General features: G+C 53.9%; 1 protein-coding gene and 1 long non-coding RNA gene across 4 annotated transcripts in view; one reads left to right on the top strand and one right to left on the bottom strand.

The window, feature by feature from the left end:
* CORO2B (coronin 2B) overlaps positions 1–18,616 on the top strand; it is a 132,555-nt gene extending 113,939 nt beyond the window's left edge. For all 3 annotated transcript variants that reach the window (XM_058737256.1, XM_058737257.1, XM_058737255.1), the window contains 9 exons: positions 4,747–4,896; positions 5,528–5,692; positions 7,720–7,836; positions 7,962–8,066; positions 8,606–8,702; positions 12,259–12,371; positions 12,710–12,800; positions 13,002–13,141; positions 16,639–18,616. In XM_058737256.1, the coding sequence (XP_058593239.1) occupies positions 4,747–4,896; positions 5,528–5,692; positions 7,720–7,836; positions 7,962–8,066; positions 8,606–8,702; positions 12,259–12,371; positions 12,710–12,800; positions 13,002–13,141; positions 16,639–16,770 (1,110 nt within the window). In that variant the 3' untranslated portion in view covers positions 16,771–18,616. The remainder of the gene's footprint in view (positions 1–4,746; positions 4,897–5,527; positions 5,693–7,719; positions 7,837–7,961; positions 8,067–8,605; positions 8,703–12,258; positions 12,372–12,709; positions 12,801–13,001; positions 13,142–16,638) is intronic.
* On the bottom strand, positions 13,988–16,722 carry LOC131516364 (uncharacterized). The gene is made up of 2 exons (XR_009264030.1): positions 16,595–16,722; positions 13,988–14,798 (listed from the first exon to the last, which is right to left on the bottom strand). It is a non-coding gene; the product is annotated as an uncharacterized LOC131516364 (long non-coding RNA).
* Positions 18,617–20,786: the final 2,170 nt, after the last annotated feature.

Raw genomic sequence — 20,786 nt, 5'->3', positions numbered from 1 at the left:
GCATTGAATGTAGCTGAGTTAAACAGGGCTCTGAGCCAGGGACCTGAAAAGGGGCGCAGCTGGCTTGCTAGAGAGAGTGTTTTGCCACCTTTCTCCACCCCTTCCTTCCAGAAATCCGGTTTGTCTGCCCTTACCAGGTTTCCTGTTGAATGGAAGTAACTTTCCAGAGCAACCTCTGAGCCGATCCGCAGGGCTCCTCCCCCACGCATCGGCTCTTTGCTTCAAACAAACCCCTTGAAGACCAAGGGGTTGGAATTCCTTTTCCAGTGGCTTAGGCCCACTGTGAACTCCAGCTCCTCCTCTGAGCTCCCATGGCACACGGTGCCAGCTATGTGCTATAGCAGGAGACCCAGCGTCTCGCCCCCTTGCCAGTGATACATTCGATGGTGTCAAACGCAGGGGACTTCAGGAGATTAACTAGTATGGCCTCAGCGTGCGGATGAGAAAACTGGGGCCCAGGGAGGGAAGTGGCTGGTATCAGACGGGGGTGAGGCGAGGTGCCTCTCTCCCTCTCCGTAGGACATTTTCCATCGGGTCCCCCAAGCCCTGCCAGGGACCCTACACCTAACAGTCATTGGTGAAAACAGCTCTTTGGGCCTTCCCCTGCAGGCCTCGGCTCCATGGATGGGACTTGGATCCAGTTCAGAGGCACAGACACAACCTGCCGTCCCCATCCCCTTGGCTCAGCCCCTGGGTCCCTAGGCCGAGCTGTCATCCCAGCAAATCCGTTGCTGTGGCTAGAAAACCTCAGATTCCCAGGGACACGAAGCCCAGTGTAGTCTGACCCTACATGGGGCACATGTCTCCCTTCATCATCTAGACAAGGAGCCTGAGCCTCAGAGAGGTCAGCTGGCTTTCCAAGGTCATCCAGCAGCGAGTGGGATGAGAACCTGGGCGGATCCCCACTTCACAGCTTCCCTCGAGCCTCTACCTTAGCCTGGCGTGGGACACGCCTCAGTTAGCTGACGCTCAGGAACTGGACTGTTCTGGAAATGGGCTCTTCCTGAGACTTGGCCCAAGCGAAGCTGCTTCCTGAGGCCTCCGTGACTAGGTGTGACACACATGGCTTCTGGCCTCCTCCGCTCCCTGCCGGCCTGCTCTACCCCGGTCAGGCTGCGGTTCCCCCAGCCACCGTGCCGGAACCCCCCATGCACGCTGGTCCTGTGTCTGTCTCCTCCCCCCTCCCCACATCCCCAACCTCTCTTTTCAAACTTGGGCCAACATCCTGTCTTCTAGCCCTGCTCTGCCAAGACCCTCCCCACCCTTAGCCCCCCTTCAGCTCTGTTTGCATGGGTTCTCTGCCCTTAACTGCCCCACTGTGTGCTGCTCAGGAGCAGGGCACCGGGCGAGCTCAGCACAATCCCCTGGCTAGCAGGACTGTGGCTCACAGAGGTGCGTGTGTGGAATGAATGAGTCTGTAATCTCTGTTTCAGAGATCTCTCTCAAAGCCCAGAGGCCATTCTCCTGCTTCAGTCAACACTTAGGCACTGACTGCCTTGGTGTCCACGTGTATATACTCATCTGTTGTCCTCAGGACACGGTATAAGGTGCCCATAGACAGCATCCTCTGCCTCCAGACATGTCCACACTGACCTTTCATTACGACCCTCAGAGGCTCATCCCTTTGAGTCCAAAAGCTTCCAGAGCTTCCTCCTCCGGCGCAAACAATAAACACAGAAGACGATGCCGAGTATTTCTAGGAACCAAAGAAATGCAAACCCGAAGAGTGAGATGTCATTGTCAACCTATTGGGTGGACAGAAGTCTATTTTTGAAGGTAGAGTTAGAGACCTAGGTAAAGAAGTGCTCTCAGGCTCTGTTGGTGAAAACTGGGACAGCTTTTCGGGGACAGTTTTACAGTGACTATTAAAAAATGAAACGCTTGTAGGCACGTGCCCTACAGAAATATCCACACTCAAGCTTGTATTACAGGACTGTTCGACACAGAGTGAATTATAACAGGGACAAAAATGGGCAGAACCCTGGTGTCCATTAATAGAGGTTGATTAAATCCATCCTGGCACAGTCACGCATCAGGTGCCCCCCCCCCCCCCCCGCCCCGGCCACTTAATAAGATAAGGTAAATCCATGTGTCCTGGGGTGGAAAGATGTCCACTACCTGTTACGGGAGAAAAGCAAGTTGCAGAAGAACGTGTAACGGCCTCCCTTTGGGTAAAAGACAAAGAAGTGTGGGGTGTGTGGTTTGTTGGGTCCTGCTGGGTCCCCTATCACTTTGCTCCCCCAACCCCCACCACCATGCAGGGCTGTGTGCGAGCTCTGGGCTTTGTTTTGTTTGTTTTAAGTAATCTCTACCCCCAACGTGGGGTTCAGACTCATGACCCCCAAGATCAAGAATCACACGCTCTACCTACTGAGCCAGCCAGGTGCCCTGAGTGGTTTGTTGTTGTTGTTGTTTTAATGTTTATTTATTTTTGAGAGACACAGAGACAGCGCGTGAGTAGGAGAGGGGCAGAGAGAGAAAGAGACACAGAATCGGAAGCAGGCTCCAGGCTCTGAGCTGTCAGCACAGAGCCCGATATGGGGCTTGAAACCACGAACCGTGAGATCATGACCTGAGTGGAAGTCAGATACTTAACCAGCTGAGCCACCCAGGCGCCCCACTGAGTGTTTTTTTTTTTTTTTAAGTTTATTTATTTATTTATTTTGAGAAAAAAAGAGAGATGTGGGAGGGGCAGAGAGAGAGGGAGAAGAGAGAGAGAGAATCCCAAACAGGCTCCATACCATCAGCACAGAGCCCGGCTCAGGGCTCAAATTCACGGACCGTGAGATCATGACCTGAGCGGAGGTCAAGAGTTGGACGCTTAACCAATTGAGCCACCCAGCAACCGCCCCCCACCCCGAGTGTATTTTTTTAACAGAATGATACACCTAAGGGTGACCCCAAACCTTTGATTGAACCTGCCTTTCTCACCCCATGCCTCCCACGTCTGCATGTGCAGAGCTGGGTCTTCCGGGGAAACACACACGATGTGGGAAACACTCATTGCTAGAATCTGCCGGGGGGAAACATCAAGAAGGGAAACCGCCAAGGGAATTCCCTCAGGGGTGCCCCCAGTTCCCAGCCTTCTCCCCTGTCCCTAGGACTGTCTTTGGCTTTCCCTGTTTACTCATGGGCTTCAGAATTATCATTGAACAGCTAACATCGCATAATGACATAACGTATTAATTTGTTGCCCTGGTGTTGGCCACTTTGAGTGTTTCTAAATTTTCCGTGTTGCAATGAACACCTTCATGCATGGAGATTTTTGCTTATGTTGGATTTTCAGAGTGAAATTACTAGGTCAAAGGATACAACATAAATGTCTTTATGGTTCCTACTAAAGATTGCCAAATTGCTTCCAAAAGAGTTACTCTGATTTATAATACTACCAACACCGATGGAATCTACAAGTTCCAGGAGATAATCTTGCCAACCCCTGGCCCTTGTCCCCTCCCAGGGTGGCTATTTTGGAAGGTTATAAACGGTATCTCAAAGCTGTTTTTCCCATTTGTCTCTTTACTGGCCAAGGTGGAGTTCAGATTTTCAAAAGATTTGCTTTAAAGGTGTCCTAAATGGCAGTCACGTGTGTTCTTTCCTCTCCAGGGAGCACGCGATCGATGGCATTACTGACGACAACAATTGTAACGAGGACTAGAACCCCTTAGGTCTTTAGACCACTTTACAGTTTACAGACTTTGCCAACCAGCATCTCGTTTGATTCTACCGGTAGGCAAAGCAAGGCAAAGAGTTTCCTCTCCCGTTTGTAGATGAGACGGTTGCAACCGCGCAGGGTATGTTTGGCCAGAGACACGGAAGTCCCCCACGGCTAACGTCAGTAACGAGGGGGACACAGAGATGGCAGAGAAACTGCGCACGTCCTGTCTCTGGGGCCACACGGCCTCTGCTCTCTGCTCCTCCGTGTGTCCCACCTTCGCTTGGCCCATCATCTCTTTCTGCTGCTGCTGCTGCTGCTTTTTTTTTTTTTTTAGTTTATTTATTTATTTATTTGAGAGAGACAGAGACGGCGTGAGCAGGGGAGGGGCAGAGAGAGAGAGGTAGAGCGAGAACCCCGAGGAGGCTGCTCGCTGTCAGCGCAGAGCCCGACGCGGGGCTCGAACTCACGAAACCGTGAGATCATGACCTGAGCCTAACCCGAGAGTCAGACGCTTCACCGACTGAGCCACCCAGGCGTCGGGAAGACTGTGAATACTGGCAGCATCCAGGCTCTGCCCATCCTCCGCCCCTTAGTTCTTCATCTCTCAGGAGAGACTCCGGGCCTCCCAGCCTCCCAGATGGCTTTTCCTCTGCTCACGTGTCCACCCTTGGTGGGGAGCACAGTAAGGGACGGCTCCATGGGGTATCAGCAGAGTTGCTGAGACGGAGGTCAGAGCTCTTAGAAGGGTGTGGGAAGGGAAGCGGAGGCAGGCTTTTCGTACAACCCTGGCCAAAAGCTGATTACTGTGTGGCCCTCTGGGACGAGCTAGACTGTAGCAACATCCCGGCAGTATGAGTTGTCTAGGGCTGCAGAGGCCTGCCAGAGAAACCCCCCAAAGGCACAAGAGATGGTCACCTTCCTCTTGAAGTGCGCCCCGGAGCCTCCCCCGGGCCTCAGTCAGGCTCTACCCGCCTCACTGGCCAGCAGATGCCTCACTGGGCAGATCTGGGAAGCCTGGTGTCCGAAGGACAGGGCCGTCAGGGGCTTCTCCTGGCCCTGCCCACCCAGCCCTCCATCCCCGCCCTCTGCAGGTGCGGATCTGGGAGATCCCCGAGGGTGGGTTGAAGCGGAACATGACAGAGGCTCTCCTCGAGCTGCACGGGCACAGCCGGCGCGTGGGGCTGGTCGAGTGGCACCCCACGACCAACAACATCCTCTTCAGTGCCGGCTATGACTACAAGGTGAGCTGCTAGGCCGCGGCTGTGGGGAGGGGGGCGGGGGTGGGGGGAGCAACGTGGGTCTTGAGGAGCTGCCTGTAGGAGGCACTGTTACCTTCCAGAGCACGTTCATCAACATTGTCCCACCCGCCTGTCCATTCATTCGTTCAGTCGCTGCACACCGCCGGGCATCTCCTGTGCGCCCTGTCTTTCCCGGGGTCCACGGAGGCTGCCTGTCTGGCTTCTCTGGCTCCTACGGGTTGGAAGAGAATGCCCACTCCGTGCCCACACCCTCTGCCGGGCCCCTTCTTAAATCTAGAAGTGGCCGCCGCCCTCCTGGTGGGAAAAAGGAGCAACCAAAGTTGGTGGAGGGAAGAGAACAGCACAGGGCCCTGGCCAGGAACATGAATCCTTCTTGCTGGTAGCAGAAACCGATCCCAGCTGGGGCTGGGATCTGCCGAGGGACAATAGTGGATTTGCGCAGCAGGGAGCATCAGCCTTTGACATAGAGTTTTACGCCACCCCCCCGCCTCCCAGCGCACCTCGACCCTGCACCGGGCGTCTCTCCCGGGGCCACCGGGTGCAGACCGGGACAGACGCCTCACGGCGCAGCCGCAGGGCTGACCCTGCCTCCGGCATGCCCACCCCCTGGCAGGTCCTCATCTGGAACCTGGACGTGGGTGAGCCGGTGAAGATGATAGACTGTCACTCAGATGTGATCCTCTGCATGTCCTTCAACACCGACGGCAGCCTGCTCACCACCACGTGCAAGGACAAGAAGCTTCGCGTGATTGAGCCACGCTCTGGCCGCGTCCTGCAGGTGAAGCCCCACCGTCTTTGAGGGGAAGGGAAGGTGTCGGGATGTGGGGCTTGGCTTTCAGGCAGGCCTAGAGGAAAAGGCTGTGCCAGCTCCCCTTCTCCCACGCACCTGGCCTGCACCCCTGCTGACCTTGTGGATTCTGGGTGCTTCTCGGGGCCCTGCTTAGACTGCGTGGGGAGAGACCTCAGCACCCTTTCTCATCCCCACTGCACCCCTCTCCCCAGACAGGCTTCTTCTGGCCTGCTCCGGGGGCAGAACTGGTGGCACCCTTCAGGGCACAAATCCTTGGGTATCGCCCAAGCCCCATCGTGGGCACAGGAGAGGGGATTTGGGACTCGCTACCCAGGCACCTGCTTGGGGACCGGCCTGAGGGAGATGCCTCAGGGCACCAGCCCCAGAGACGGCTCCAAACGGGGAGGTTGATGGAGAATTTAGCTCCACCTTGATCTTTGAGTGTTCCAGGTCTTGACCGCGAGGAAGGGATTAGATGCCATTGGGGAGTAAGAAATGAACTTCTCAAGCACCCACTGTGTGCCGGGCGTGGGGCATACATGGATGGAATGGGAGGGAAACTTTGGGAGAAATGTGAGGTTTACCTCTTACCCAAGAAAGGACCGATGCTTGACCCGGCTGTGTTTCTCTCAGAAGAGTCCGAAGTGGCAAGACCAAAAAGCCACCTACTACCACCATCGCAGAGAATAACTCATAGTTATTAGCATCATTAGCATCAACCGCCATTTACTCAGAGCTCCCTGTGTGGCGTGCACTGTACCAAGGGCTCCAGGACGTTACTCGTTTAATCCTCACGACAGCCTTTAAGCGGGGGGGGGGGGGGGGGGGGGGGGGGGCGGGGCTCGGCTGCGCTTCCCCCTTTCACGCAGGGGAACTGAGCCTTGGAGGGGGTAGAGACGGACACTCAGTTACGGGCAGAGTTATATGTGGATCCTGAGAAACTTAACAGAAGACCATGGGGGAGGGGAAGGGGGGGGAAGTTACGGAGAGGGAAGGAGGCAAACCATAAGAGACCCTTAAATACTGAGAACAAACTGAGGGGGAATCGGGGGTGGGGGAGAGGGGAAAGCGGGTGATGGGCATGGAGGAGGGCACCTGTTGGGATGAGCACTGGGTGCTGCATGGAAGCCAGTTTGACAATAAATTATATATAAATAATATAATAATAATAATAAATAAATGAACATTTAAAAAAATTTTTTTAAAGAATTCAAACAAAGCTGGGGTGGGAGGGGGGTGGGTGCAGAACCCATGCTGAGCGGAGAAGAAGTTAAGGAGCTGAGAACCCAAGCTCCACCCCACAGACGTGACGCGGGCCAGAGGGGTGGGACTCCTCAAGGCCACCCTTCTTTGACAGACATGGAACTGAAATCCAGAGCAGGTGACGCCAGCCTGAGTCTTTGCACCACCCCGCCAGCCTCTGGTATCCGACCTGATGCTGACTCATGCAGGCAAAGGGCTGTTGCATGTTAGGAGGAGAAGGAAGGGACAAGAGCCGAGAGGCAGGGGGAGTGGAGGTGGAGGTTGGCCCTGTTAGAAGGAGCCCTGGGTGAAGCAAGTTATTGAGAAGTGACCCCGTGAGTCCCCTGGGCTCCCTGGGCTCCTGGTCCCAGGGCTCTCTTGCTCCACAGCACCTGACCTGGCTTCCTCTGGCGGCTGTGACAAATCACCACAAACAGTGGCTTACAGCTCTCTCTCAGCTCTGGAGGCTCTGGGAGAGAACCCTTCCTCGCCTCTTCCAGCTTCTGATGGCTGCTGGCTTCCTTGGCTGGGAGCCACATCCTCCAGTCTCTGCCTCTGGAGTCACATCACCTTCTCCTCTGTGTGTCTGTATCTCTCACCTCTTACAAGGATGCTCGCCGTGACCTTTAGGTGATCCAGGGGAGTTAAGGACCCCATATCACAGACTCCAGGGACTAAGGCATGGACATATCTTTTGGGGGCCCCCATTGAGCCTACTACGGTTTCCTAGTATCCAGCGGCCGTGGCTTAGCAGCTTTCTCTGTCCCTGCCAGGAGGCAAACTGCAAAAACCACAGAGTGAACCGAGTGGTGTTCCTGGGAAACATGAAGCGACTGCTCACGACAGGGGTCTCCAGGTGGAACACGAGACAAATCGCCCTCTGGGACCAGGTCAGCCACGGGGAAGCCAGGCGGTGACACGAAAGAGTTGTAGTCCTGGGGGCTGTGCTGGGGTCGGGGAAGGTAAGGGGCCGTCCTGCCTGGACGTAAGCTGATATGGGCCTTCTTCCCTGCAGGAGGACCTATCCATGCCCCTGATCGAGGAGGAAATTGATGGGCTGTCGGGCCTCCTGTTCCCTTTCTACGATGCTGACACCCACATGCTCTACCTGGCTGGAAAGGTAGTCGAAGATTGGGGGGTGGGGAGCGCTGGGGCAGCCTGTTGGGAGACCCCCTTCCCCACCGTTGTGTCCCCCGCTCCTGCCCTACCCACTGAGGAGAGCCAGGCTAACCTCTCTGGTCGTCTCTCTCACTCTCTTCCATCGAAACCCGCCCTCAGGTCTGACACTCATTCTTACTGAAGTGTCAGTGACTGACAGTTCTCTCCGAGGTGCACTGGGGTGGGTGGACACCGGGATAAGGCTCAGAGCCTGAAGTGTAGAGGGCAGTGACTAATGACGGCATTCAAAGCACCTGCCGGGAGCTTTTTGGCAAACATGGCCTCGTCTATCACAAACGCTGTCTACACGCACACACCGCCTCCACCCCATCACCCCCCGTAAGTCTCCTGTGACGACCGGCCACGGGTCTAGAAGCCAGGTCTCCCTGGTCTTCGGACCACCGCTGAGGCTTTCTGCAGCAGACCCCCGGGACCGGGGCCTGCTCAGCCCAGCCCACCCCCGCCCCCACTTTCCTCACCTCCCTCTCTCCCTGCCCCCAGGGAGATGGAAACATCCGGTACTACGAGATCAGCACTGAGAAGCCCTTCTTGAGTTACCTCATGGAGTTCCGCTCCCCAGCCCCGCAGAAAGGCCTAGGTAAGGGGGTCCAGAGGCTTCCATGGCTGTTATGCTATAGAACAAGAGACTGGATGTTTGGTTCATGGGTCACCCCTGCCTTTAAATGAAAATCAGAGTCAGAAGCCCACAGCTCATGGGCAGTCAGAACCTGCAGATGTTGCCCCTGGGAAGGTCCGCCTGCCCTTCTTCGCCAGCCTGTCACCACCCACCTGACTGACTGTCATTCCATGGTGCCTGACATCCTCCATCACCTCTGGTCATCAGCAGCCCACACTGGCTTCATTCCCATTTGCAGATGGGGATACTGGCACTCCAAGTGGCTCTGAACTCTTGTAAGGCGGTTGAAAAACTAAAGGTCAGAGAAAATTCTGGGTCCAGACACTTTCCTGAAGCCTTTAGGAAGCCAGGACCCCAGTCTCCAGGAGCAGCTCTGTCCCTGCCTGAGAGGACAGGAGGAAGTCCCAGGGTGTCCCCATCCCTGCACCCCCAGGCTCCCCAGCCTCTAAGCAAATCCTTCAGAGGGTCCAGAATTGATGGAGCGTAGTGAGTTCTTCACACCCCACGTTCTACCACCGCTAAAGTCTTACAGCAAAAGTTTCATATTGCATACGGTTCAGCAACTTCCTGTTTGGGGTCAGAATCAGCCCGTTGGAAGAAGTTTCTTCGGGGGCCCCGTTCCCTCCTTACCTCGGAGCCCGAGTCTGGCTTGTTCCCTCTGGGGATCCGGTGCTACGGATACAGCCTGAGAGCCAGCTTCCAGACCATCAGTGCCGGAAGGGCCCGAGAGCCCACCTCAGTGACTGGCAGCAAGATGGCGGCCCTGAGATAGGCCCAGTGACCATTCCATTGACTTCACCCCTTCCCGACTCTGTCGTCTCCTCCTCCTCCTCACTGTCACCTCTTCGTCAAGTAGAATAAAAAGCATCCTGGACTGTAGAGTCAGACCTAGGTCGACGTTCTGGCTCAAATGTATAGCTCACCCTTCTGGGGCTCAATTTCAGGGAAAAATCAAGCCTACCTTTCAGGGCTATTGTAAAGCTTAGATGGAGAGCACCTGGCCAAACACCTGGCTCCTCCTGCCCTTTCACACCGTCGTTCAACAAACACTTACTGGGTATCAGCCATGTGGCAGCCTCTAGACTCAGTGGGAAACAGTGCAGACCCCGCCTTCCTCTTGGGATCTCACATTCCATGGAAGGGAGACAGACAATCAACACCTAAGGAAGGAAAATACTGGATGGTAGTAAGGTCTAGGCAGAGAATCAAATGAGGCAATAGAACAGGGAGCGACTGGGGGCTATTTTAGGCCAGGTAGTCAAGGAAGGCCTCGCCGTGGAGGTGACCTTTTAGGCTGAGATCTGAAAAGCAGGAAAGAGGAAGAGTAGGACCAGCAGGAAGGATCATCGATGCAAAGTCCCTGGGGCAGGAATGAGCCTGGCATATTCTAGAAACAGAACGGAGGTCCGGGTGACTAAGCGTGGACTCTGTGACATGGCAGAAGATGGGGAGAGGCTTGGGACATGAATCTGGAGCTTAGGGCAGGGGCCGGATGCCATGAGATGGGTTAGAAAGGTATAATCACGAGGGGTCTTCAGAGAAACAGATCTGCTGGCTTCCTGGAGACCCAGGAAAGCTGGAGGTGACGTTCGGTCCACGTCCGAAGATCTGAGAACCAGGAAAGCTGATGGTGTGAATCCCAGTCTAAGGACAGGAGAAGGTGACAGGAGCTGTCCCAACTCAAACAATGAGGCAGGGACAAAAGGGGTGACTTCCTCCCTCCTCTGCCTTTTGTTGTATTCAGACCCTCAACGGATTGGAAGGGGAGGGCAATCTTCTTTCCTGAGCCCACTGATACATACAGCCATCCATCACACAGGGGAAGGAGTTTGGGTTTTACTGGGAACCCACTGGAGGCCTTTCTTTGTCTTAAGCAGGCGGGTGGGAGATGGGACAGCATGACGCAATCTGAAATGTTAGTCCAAGATTGCTCTGGCTTCTGTAGGGAGAACGGATTTTGAAAGGACAGGAGGGAGGCAGCGAGACTGGTTTGGAGGCCACTGTGGACTTCTAGCCAAGAAACGATGGTAACTAAGGAGGCGGCAGGAAAAGGATGGTAACTAAGGAGGAGGCGGGAAGATGGGGAGAAGATGAATCCAGGTGTTTAGGAAGTCGAGTCAGCAGGACTTGAGGAGGAGAGAGGAACCAAGGAGAACTGTCTCTCCTCGCCCCCGTCACCTGCGGCCACTGCAAAGCATCTGCCATGAGCCAGGCACCTTTCACAGGTTCAGAGTGGCTGGGTGACTCACCCCGGGCAGGTCACCTAGATCCTGCATGGCAGAGCCAGAATTCAAAACCGGCCCTACTGGCTCTAAATCCCCCCTGGGTACCATGATAGTACTTCCCTGCGGCTCCTAGAATTCCTGTATCTGGAAGAGCAGACCTCCATTCCAGTCAAGGAGAGCTGCAACCTTAACTCCTGTTCACATCACGGAAGAAGAAACTAACATCCCCTGCGCTCATGAGGGTGGCAGGCAGTCAATGAGCATCTTCTGGCCCAATCCCCTGACCATCTCGTGAAGGGTCATACTGTTCTCCTCTAACGCGCCAAGGAACCTGAAGCCTTCAGAGAGGCAGTGATCTACCCAAGTCCTTCCCAACCAGAAAGAGGGGCAGAGTCAGGACTCAGAACCAGGTGTGTCCGACCCCAAAGCTTGTGTTCCTAACCCCACACCACACTGCTTCCTCGGTGGGCGTCGAGTAGAGGCAGCCGTTAGGAATGCTGTGGCGAGTGGGGACACACGGATAATACATGCACCGGGCATGCACACCCTGTCAGTCATAGATACACAACTCGACAGCAGTCTCGGGCTCTAGGGTGTGTGGAGAAAGGGTTCTCTCTCCTTTGTTCTCTCTGAGGACCAGAAACACAGAGGCTTAGGGGAGCTAGTTTATTTTAGGTGACAGGCTCAGGGCGCCTGGGTGGCTCAGGGGGTTGAGCATCCGTGAGCATCCGACTTCGGCCCAGGTCATGACCTCACGGTTTGTGGGTTCGAACCCCACGTCAGGCTTTGCACTGACAATACAGAGCCCGCTTCGCATTCTCTGTTTTCCTGTCTCTGCCCCTCCCCAGCTCTCCCTCTCTCTCTCTCTCTCTCATAAATAAATAAACATTTTTTAAAAACCTTAAAAAAAGAAACAAAAAAGGTGACAGGCTTCTGTGGCTCTGCCCCAGCCATACTCTGTGACCTGGGGCAAGCCCCTTCCCCTAGACCCTTAGGAGTTTCATCTATGAAAAGAATGGAATAGACTAAACTATCCCAACAGCCCCTTCCAGTTATAAAAGGCCCCATTTCGAAAGCATGCACCCTGGTGAGGTAGGACTGGCTTATTTGAGACCTTACTACTTAGAGACAGGGTCTGACTCAAGAAGCCCCCGGTCCACCTGCTGCCCTCAGCATAGAGCATTGCCTCCAGACCTAAGTGCTCAAGGACACTCTTGATCAAGGACACTGGGGAGGAGGGGTGCTGACGGGGATCCCTGGGACCCCATGGAGCCACGTGTGCCTGTCCACAGGGGTCATGCCCAAGCACGGGCTGGATGTGTCGGCTTGCGAGGTGTTCCGCTTCTACAAGCTGGTGACTCTCAAGGGCCTGATTGAGCCCATCTCCATGATCGTACCCCGGAGGGTGAGTGGGGCCATGCTGGGCTCCAAAGGGACCCCCGCATTGAATCCTAGCTGGTTCGCCATGGACTGCAAGCCTGAGGAGCCCAGAAGAAGGTCCTGTGGACTGGGGTCTTCAGGCCCAATCTGGGGTGGGAGTTGGGGGCCGTTCTAGGGTGGGGTCAGTCTGGCTTGCTAACGAATGCAGGGTGGGGATTCCACATGGGAGACACCTGAGTGCAAAGGCTTGGAGGCGGGACGGCGGGAGCTGGGCGGGAGGTCAGCGAGGAGAACCGGCTGCTGAACAGCAGGGGTTCTCACAGCGGCCCCTATGTGTCCACTCTTCTGCTCCCCTCACTGCAGTCGGATTCCTACCAGGAAGACATTTACCCCATGACGCCAGGCACGGAGCCAGCTCTGACCCCTGATGAATGGCTGGGGGGCATCAACCGAGGTACCGTGCGGGTGGGCTTCCCGGAAGAGGCTTCGAGACTGCAGCTTTTGCCTTCACTCGAGTTCACCCATTTCCCCTTTGCATGGCCTCTGCTCGACTCCCCCACGCTCGGCCAGCTGCCAAGGATGGTGTGAATGAAAAACACCATCACTCGACACTCGACCAACCTGCCAGTGTGAACGTTTCCCTTGCCTTTCGTAGATCCCGTGCTCATGTCTTTGAAGGAAGGCTATAAGAAGTCCTCAAAAATGGTATTTAAGGCTCCCATCAAAGAAAAGAAGAGCGTTGTGGTCAATGGAATAGATTTATTAGAGAATGTCCCACCCAGGACAGAGAACGAGGTAAGGAATATAAGTTATTACCTCCACAGGTCCTAGAAGAGCGAGACCTTTACATTTCAATTATGGGCTGCAGGCCTTTAAGCCGACTCCATCTGGGGCATTTTTCTTTCTGTGACAAATGCCATAAGTAGCCTGCTATTGGCTTCCGTTGCCTCTGACCCCAGTAAATAGAGGCTGGGATGTGGTAGCAATATTGATGCCCCACCCCCAGCCCTCGCATTCACTAGCCCACGCAGTTCTGTGGCTCATGAATCCGTTTCGGAACGTCGCTGTCATTTGCTGTTCCGGGAGTTATAAATTCCTGGCTAACAGAGGAAAGCCTGGCCTCAGGCATTACAGCGCGGCCTTCCTCCCTGGCACCGCGGCAGCGACGGGGTCTGACAATTTCCTGTTTGGCGGGGAAGAGGCTGTGTTTATGAAAGTACTCTCTGTATCATTTAGAAGGAGGGTAGGTCATCCAGGGACAGCCATAGCTGGGTCTTACCCATGCCCCCCGAAGGCTTCTCCTTTCAACGGTACCCCCCGTCCCTGGTGTCAATACCAGGGACTGAGTTCAGCCCAGCCAGGGTTCACAGATGGCTGCCCTGTGCCAGGCACGTGGCTCGTTGCCACTGGAGTAGAGATGACTACTTGGACTCCACTGCTTTTGATTCCGGGCTCGGCCGTTTCCTGGCTGTGCCCGAGCAAGTTTTCTGACCTTTCTTGTGGTAAAATGGGGATATGAAATGCGGTGAGCATTAAAGAGGTATTTTCTAAGAGTCTAGCACTCTTCCCGGCCCATATTCAGTGCTCAATGAGGCTAACTGTATCAGGTATCTATTGCTGTGTCAAACATCACCCCAAAACTTAGTTCTTAAACCCACAAACCTTTATTATCTCATAGTATCTCATGATGGACGCCCATGGCTCAAGGTCTGTCATGAGGCCGTGTGGTTAAACTGTCAGCTGGGCTGCTGTCACATCTGAAGGCTCAGCTGTGAAAGGAGCTGCTTCTGAGTTCATTCGCATGGTTGCTGGAAGGACGCATTCACTCACAGGTTGTTGGACAGAGGGTTTCGGTTCCTCGTGGGCTATCAGCCAGAGGCCTCCCTCAGGTCCTTACCGTATGGACCTCTCCGTAGGGCAGCTCACAGCGTGGCAGCTGGTATCCCTCGGAGTGAGCAAGAGAAGGTGTCCAAGATGGAAGTCATAGTTTTTTTGAAAATGACAGACCATCACTTCTGCCTTTTTCTATTCATTTGAAGCAAGTTACTAGGCCCAGTCCACCCTTGAGGGGAGGGGATAACACAGCGGCCATCTTGGAGGTTTCTTGTCACACCAACTTAACGATCATCACTATTATTTGTCAAACGAAGACTATTCCTGACCTCTGGGACCTCACAGTCTTGAAGGGAAATTTGAAAGACAGACTGACAATTGCTATAAGATATGTTTCGTACCATTGTAGGGGGATGTTCCGATGCCTAGGGTTGGGTGGAATCATGGGATAAATGAGATTTGCTTCAAAATAATCCCTGGAGGCAGTGGGACAGGTGAATTGGGTAGGAGTAGAGATGAAGCAAAAATGGTCACGTGTTCTTTCTTGAAGCCAGTTGACGAGTTCTTGGAGGCTCCTAGCGCGGTTCTTTCCACCCTAGTATATATTTGGCATTTTCCACTTAAAAAAAAAACCACTTTTTAAGCACACTGAGAAGGTAGAGGTAGGAGAGTTGCTGCGATAGTCCAGGTGGGCCATAACAAGAGCCTGAGGTCGGTTCTAGTACCCAGCGTGGAAGAGGCAGGGGTGAGCAGCGGTGAAATCAAGTAACATTGAGCTACGACTGATTTGTATGAACCAAAACCGACCTGGAGGAAAGGTTTCAAGGGTCTCTGAGCGGGCGACACAGATACCACAACCTGCACTAAAGCTCATGAACCTTCCTTACGGTGAAGAAACTCGCTCAGAGCCTGCTGACTCTGGGTTTACCCCCAATTTTAACCACCGCCGCCGATTGGGATCAACCGGTTAGACATGTAGGCTGTAAATGGTGGACACGGTGGTCTAAGTATGAAGAGAAACTGGAAATGTGGCACAGAAGAGAAGACTTACAGTTATACACCTCTGAATGTTGCTAAAATTCATTTCACCCAATTGTACTAAAATTTGCTGTTGCTAATTGTACACTTAAAATGAGTGGCATTTATGGTATGTGAATTACACTTCAGTACGGCTGTTTTCTCTTCTAAACGAAACCTGACCAAAAGGTTAGGCAAAGAATATTCGAGAACTTGGAAGCCACAGGAGTGTGTGGAATCATTTAGCACAGGGGCAAATAGCACATCATCCCTCTGAACAGATGTAACCGGTACTGATTTGATTTAAAAAAAAAAAAAAAAAAAGTCAGTTAAAGAAAGAATCATAGGGGCGCCTGGGTGGCTCAGTCGATTAAGCGTCCGACTTCGGCTTAGGTCCAGATCCCACGGTTCGTGAGTTCGAGCCCCTCATCAGGCTCTGTGCTGACAGCTCGGAGCCTGGGGCCTGCTTCTGCTTGTGTGTCTCCCTCTCTCTCTGCCCCTAACCCACTCGCATTCTGTCTCTGTCTCTTTCAAAAATAAACATAAAAGAAAGAAAGAAAGAAAGAAAGATTAAAAAAAAAAAGACTTCCCTTTCAGGGGAGAAAGAAAGAATGAAAGGAAGGAAGGAAGGAAGGAAGGAAGGAAGGAAGGAAGGAAGAAAGAAAGAAAGAAAGGAGGGAAGGAAGGAAGAAAGAAAGAAAGAAAGAAAGAAAGAAAGAAAGAAAGAAAGAAAAAAAAAAAAAAAAAAAAAAAAAAAAAAAAAAAAAAAAAGACTTTTAGAAAGGTTCCCTTTCAGGGGAATCTGAAAGCCAGTGCCTGGCTGGCTTAGTGGATAGAACATATGATTCTTAATCTCAGCGTCGTGAGTTCAAGCCCCACGTTGCGCTTGAAGCCTACTTAAAAAATAATAATAATATGGGGCACCTGGGTGCCTCCGTCAGTTAAGCGTCTGACTTCAGCTCAGGTCATGACCCCACAGTTCACGAGTTCAAGTCCCGCATCGGGCTCTGTGCTGTCAGTGCAGAGCCCGATTCAGATCCTCTGTCTCCCTCTCTCTCTCTGCCCCTCCCCGCTGGCTTTCTCTCTCTGTCCCAAAACTGAATAAACATTTTAAAATTAATAATAATAAAGGTCCCCGTTCCAAATGGCAAGTAAGAGTATTATGTCCGCCCCCCTAAAAGGGTAAGCTTGAGATATGTGGGAAAGGGGCCCATGTGGACTCTCTCATACCTCCCCAGGGAAGTCGGAGCCATGAGCTGGGTCCACAGAAGGGCATGCTGCAGGGACAAGAGCCTCCGGGGACTAAAGCGGGGGCAGGGGGAGGCCTGGGAGAGAAGGGCAGAGGCTGACGGGGAACAGGGGCGGGCACGATACCCACTCAGGAAATTGCCTTCTCACCTGCTCTCTCCCGGCCGCCTGGCCCCTCTCTTCCTCCACCCCAGCTCCTCCGAATGTTCTTCCGGCAGCAGGATGAGATCCGGCGGTTGAAAGAAGAGCTGGCCCAGAAGGACATCCGCATTCGGCAGCTGCAGCTGGAACTGAAAAACTTGCGCAACAGCCCCAAGAACTGTTAGCTCGCCGGCTGGGCTGCCTTCTAAGCTGACCTCCGATCTCTCCGTGGTTTCTACTCGTCCCTTAACTTCCCCTTCTCCGGTGACCCCAGGGACATAGCCGGGACTGGAGCTGGGGACAGCCTGAGGACCCCACCTGCCGCCTCCAGGACTGGAAGCTGACCTTTGATCTCTTGACCTCATGCTAATAAAGTCCCCAGCCTCTCCTGGAGACCCACCCTTTGGCGGCCACCCCAGGAGCCAGCTTCTCCCCTGCGGGGCAAAGAGCACGGGCTCCCTGAGGGGTGTCCTCAATGGACCAGGGAGCAGAGGGGGAGGCCAGGACCCCCAGTACTCACAGAACTTGAACTTTTGTCGCTGGGACGTCTCGGCACTCCCCGCTGGGGCTCCCAACATCCCCGCTGGACTGCACAGAAAGGGCTGGATTAACAGGCATCAGCTGTTTTGCCTCCCCTCCCCGCACCTCCCTTTCTTCCCCTGCAGCCAGCCCCACAAGGCTCACTCACCTGACAAGGGTTGCAAGCAGCCCGGCTCCTTTCTGTCTCTCGCCCCCCTCTCTTGTCTTCAGGGAATTAAGAGGATTGCTCGCCAAGGCCATAATGACCCCTTGCCTTCCCATGATTCTCTTCAAAGCTCTTGGAACACCCTTCTCCCATTTAACTTGTGAGGTAGGCAGGGTAGGGAATAGTGTCCCCGTTTCACAAAGGACAGAACTGAGGGTTGCATTGGGGAAGTGACTTACTAAGTCACCCGGAAGGTCAACAGTTGGCCCAGGACCAGGACCCAGTGTATCCAGACTCCGGGCCAGGGCCCTTCCCAGTGCGTCACGAGGCGGGTCCCACAGGGGCTTCGCCAGTGCCCAGGTCTCTGTGGAGAATGAGAGCCGGAAGCCACTGCTCCCGTCTGCCCAACACCAGTAATGCCAATGTATCACACTGCCTAGTTGAGGCCCTCCACACTCAGTGCCCCTCTACCCTCCTGGCCCCCACCTGCTGCTCTCACTCCCCAGGTGACTCCCTCAGATGAGGCCTCTTCCTCCTGGAAGCTGAGGCTGAGAGGGGTGGAGCTCGGCCCTGGGGAAGGCAGAGCAGGGGTCTGACCACTTGAGGGCTGCTCCACGTGTGCCCCTCACCGCTTGTGTCTCAGCCACTTTCGGCCTTACACTTGTAGAACGACCACAGCCCCTCGCGTCCGTATAGCACTTTAAAGTTTACGCGGTTCTTTGACACGTAGGGTCTCAGTTGAGCCTCACATCCGCTCCAAGAAGGAGGGAGCATCCTCCCTCCATTTTGCAGATGAGGAAAACAGGAGTGGCCCAAGGTCACGCAACTCTTTGAGACGCCAGATTTCATTTGGTCTTCTACACATTTTCTTTTTTCTTCCCTTGTTTTCTCCCTTCATTGCCCACTACCCACCGAGTCTATAAACACTGCTCTCAGAAAAGCCACAGTCTGGGGGTGAGATCTGGCCTGGGGGGGGTCAAGAAACGGGTGTCCACTCCTCTCTCGTTAGCATTATGCCCCCACACCTGCTTGTCCCTTGGCCGCCCTGCAGCACATCCATCCACAGAGGCCAGGGTTCCCTAAGCGCGCCCCCCCCCCCCCCCGACAGGTGACCTGGGCGGGGAAAGCCCCACCCCTTGGGCTTTTCCTCCAAGAACCCTCCACCCTCTCCGCCAGCTAAAGCAGGGTCTCCTCGCCCTCCACCCCCTGCAGCTAGACAGTGTCCCCTCTCATCTCCTCACACTTCTTGACCGTTTTTTTCTTCCCCGGTGACCTTTGTGGTCTTTTGTGATTATTTATGCTGCCTCCCAAGGATAGAATTGAAATAAAATGTTTTCAACTTCTCACACCCGGGCACGACCATCTCATTTAACTCCAGTGGCTCCTGCCCTTGGTCACCATGGTATCTTGATGGTCCGCTTCCCAGCCACAGCTCCTTGCCTTCCTGGAACAACGAGCCACGTCTGTATCTACAGATATAATGTGACACTTTTGTTCATCTACAGCAAGGCTTCTGAAGCAGCACTAACTGACATCTGGGGCCAGATAATTCTTTTCTGTGAGGGCCGTCCTATTCACTGTAAGATATTTAGCAGGACCCGTCAGATGCCATAGCAACCCCTCCCCAGTGGTGATGAACAAAAATGTCTCCAGATATGACCCAGTGTCCCCTAGGATGTGAACATCACCCCCAGTTGAGAACCACTGTTCTCCAGATACTCGGTAAGCATCCACTCTGGATGAAGCCCTGTGTTGAGGCTGGGGGACACCGATGTCTTACACTGGAAGGATGCCTCCCAGTTTACAAAGCAGCCCTAGCTGCTATGGTCTAATATCATTTCCATTTTCAAGAAGAGCTGTCAAATCCAGAGCAATGACACGTTCAAGGTCATTCAGCTGGTATAGTAGGGAAGACACAGATCTTCTGAGCCCGGAGCCAGAAGACGCACATGCTTCCGGTCCGCCAGCCAGGCTCAGCGTCGAGCAGAATCTGTTCTGAGAGGAGGGCCGGGGACCCATCATGAGACAAGGGGAGAAGGGCGGGAGCCGCCAGGCCTCTGGGAGACACTGTCTCACCAAGCCAGGATTGTCACGGAGCAGAGTAGTCAGGCAGCTAAGTGGAGAGACGTGTAGCAGTGTGGATGCCATAGGGAACTCAGAAGAGCCACGGGAAAGCAAGGAAAGTCTTAGAAAAGAGGGCTGGAGAGGAAATGGCAAAGGGCTGCAGAGAAGCATTGGGCAGTATGCCGGGGACTGGCGGGGTGGTCCAAGCCCAGATCTGCCTCTGACGGGCTGTGCGACATTGAGTAATTTGCTACTCCTCTCTGGACCTCACTCTCTCTTTCTAGAAAATGAGGGAATAGGACAATTTTAAGGTTCCTTCCCGGTCTAACACTTAAGTTTCCATTATGCCAGCAGTCGAGAGAATGGGACAAATCTCCAAGAGCCCCCAGCATCCAGCATAAGTAGTGCAAACAAGAAATATGTCAGGAGAAGAGAAACAGCAGAACAGTATCATATGCAGATTTGGGTGCAGGAAAGTACTTTTGCTAAACATGAGTTTGAAGAAAGACACCCCTAGAGTTTCTGCTCTAGATCAATTCACGAAGTCCTGGGCTTGGAAAAAATATCAAGGTCGCCGTGAGTTACTGAGAGTTCCGTCTCCTGGCTGGGATATGCTGAGGAGGATACATTCTACCTTGACCAAGACATCACCCTCCCCGGGTCCAAGGGAGCAGGAGAACAGACAAGGAGATCTGTCTCATGTGTGCCTCTATCCCACCGAATCCCCAATTCTGAGCCTAACTGGATGGCTCTTTAATCACTACTTATCATGGGAAATTGTCCAAGGTCAGGGTCAGATGTGATTTCCCCCACCCCTCCCAGAGTAGCCCATTTTCCCAATTGCATTGTTGAACAGCCCATCACTTTCTCATTGGTTGTCTTTATATCCTTCAGGTCTTCATATACTAGAAAATACTCCGTGCCTGGTCTGTTACGCTGATCCCTCTTTCCAGTTACGGCCTCGCCCACCACATTGCTTTGATAACCGTAACAATGTAGGACAGGGTCTTTGAACAGGTTTCTACTGCTGTGTTCCCCACCATGTGCCTGCTCCCTTCTTTTCTCCAGGTGAGGACATCTTAGGCTGACCTCCCTTCTCTTCTACGGACAGGTCCCTCCTGGACATGCCTAGAAGCCCTTGCCCTGCCCCTCCCCAGCCCCCAACACCTGCTTGAATTTTCAAGCGTCTAACACACGCCGAGTAGCTGAATTTACTCAGTCCTGGGCTCTGGAAACCCAACAACAGGAAAGAACCAGGCCTGCCCTTAAGGGCTCAACCAGCGGTCAGTCTGTGGGCATCATGTCACCCAGTGGGACACAGAGCCCCTGGAAGCTGGAATGAGCTTCACCTTCTGCTGGCTTCCGTGTGGGGTAGGCAGTTGTTTGGGGATTTGTTGTCTCCTGGGTTCTCTTCCAGCTAGATTCCTGAGATCCCAAGATGGGCTTGGGGCA

Source organism: Neofelis nebulosa, chromosome 7 (genome assembly GCF_028018385.1).
Source record: "Neofelis nebulosa isolate mNeoNeb1 chromosome 7, mNeoNeb1.pri, whole genome shotgun sequence".
Classification (NCBI taxonomy): domain Eukaryota; kingdom Metazoa; phylum Chordata; class Mammalia; order Carnivora; family Felidae; genus Neofelis; species Neofelis nebulosa.
This window is presented reverse-complemented; position numbering and strand designations above follow the sequence as displayed.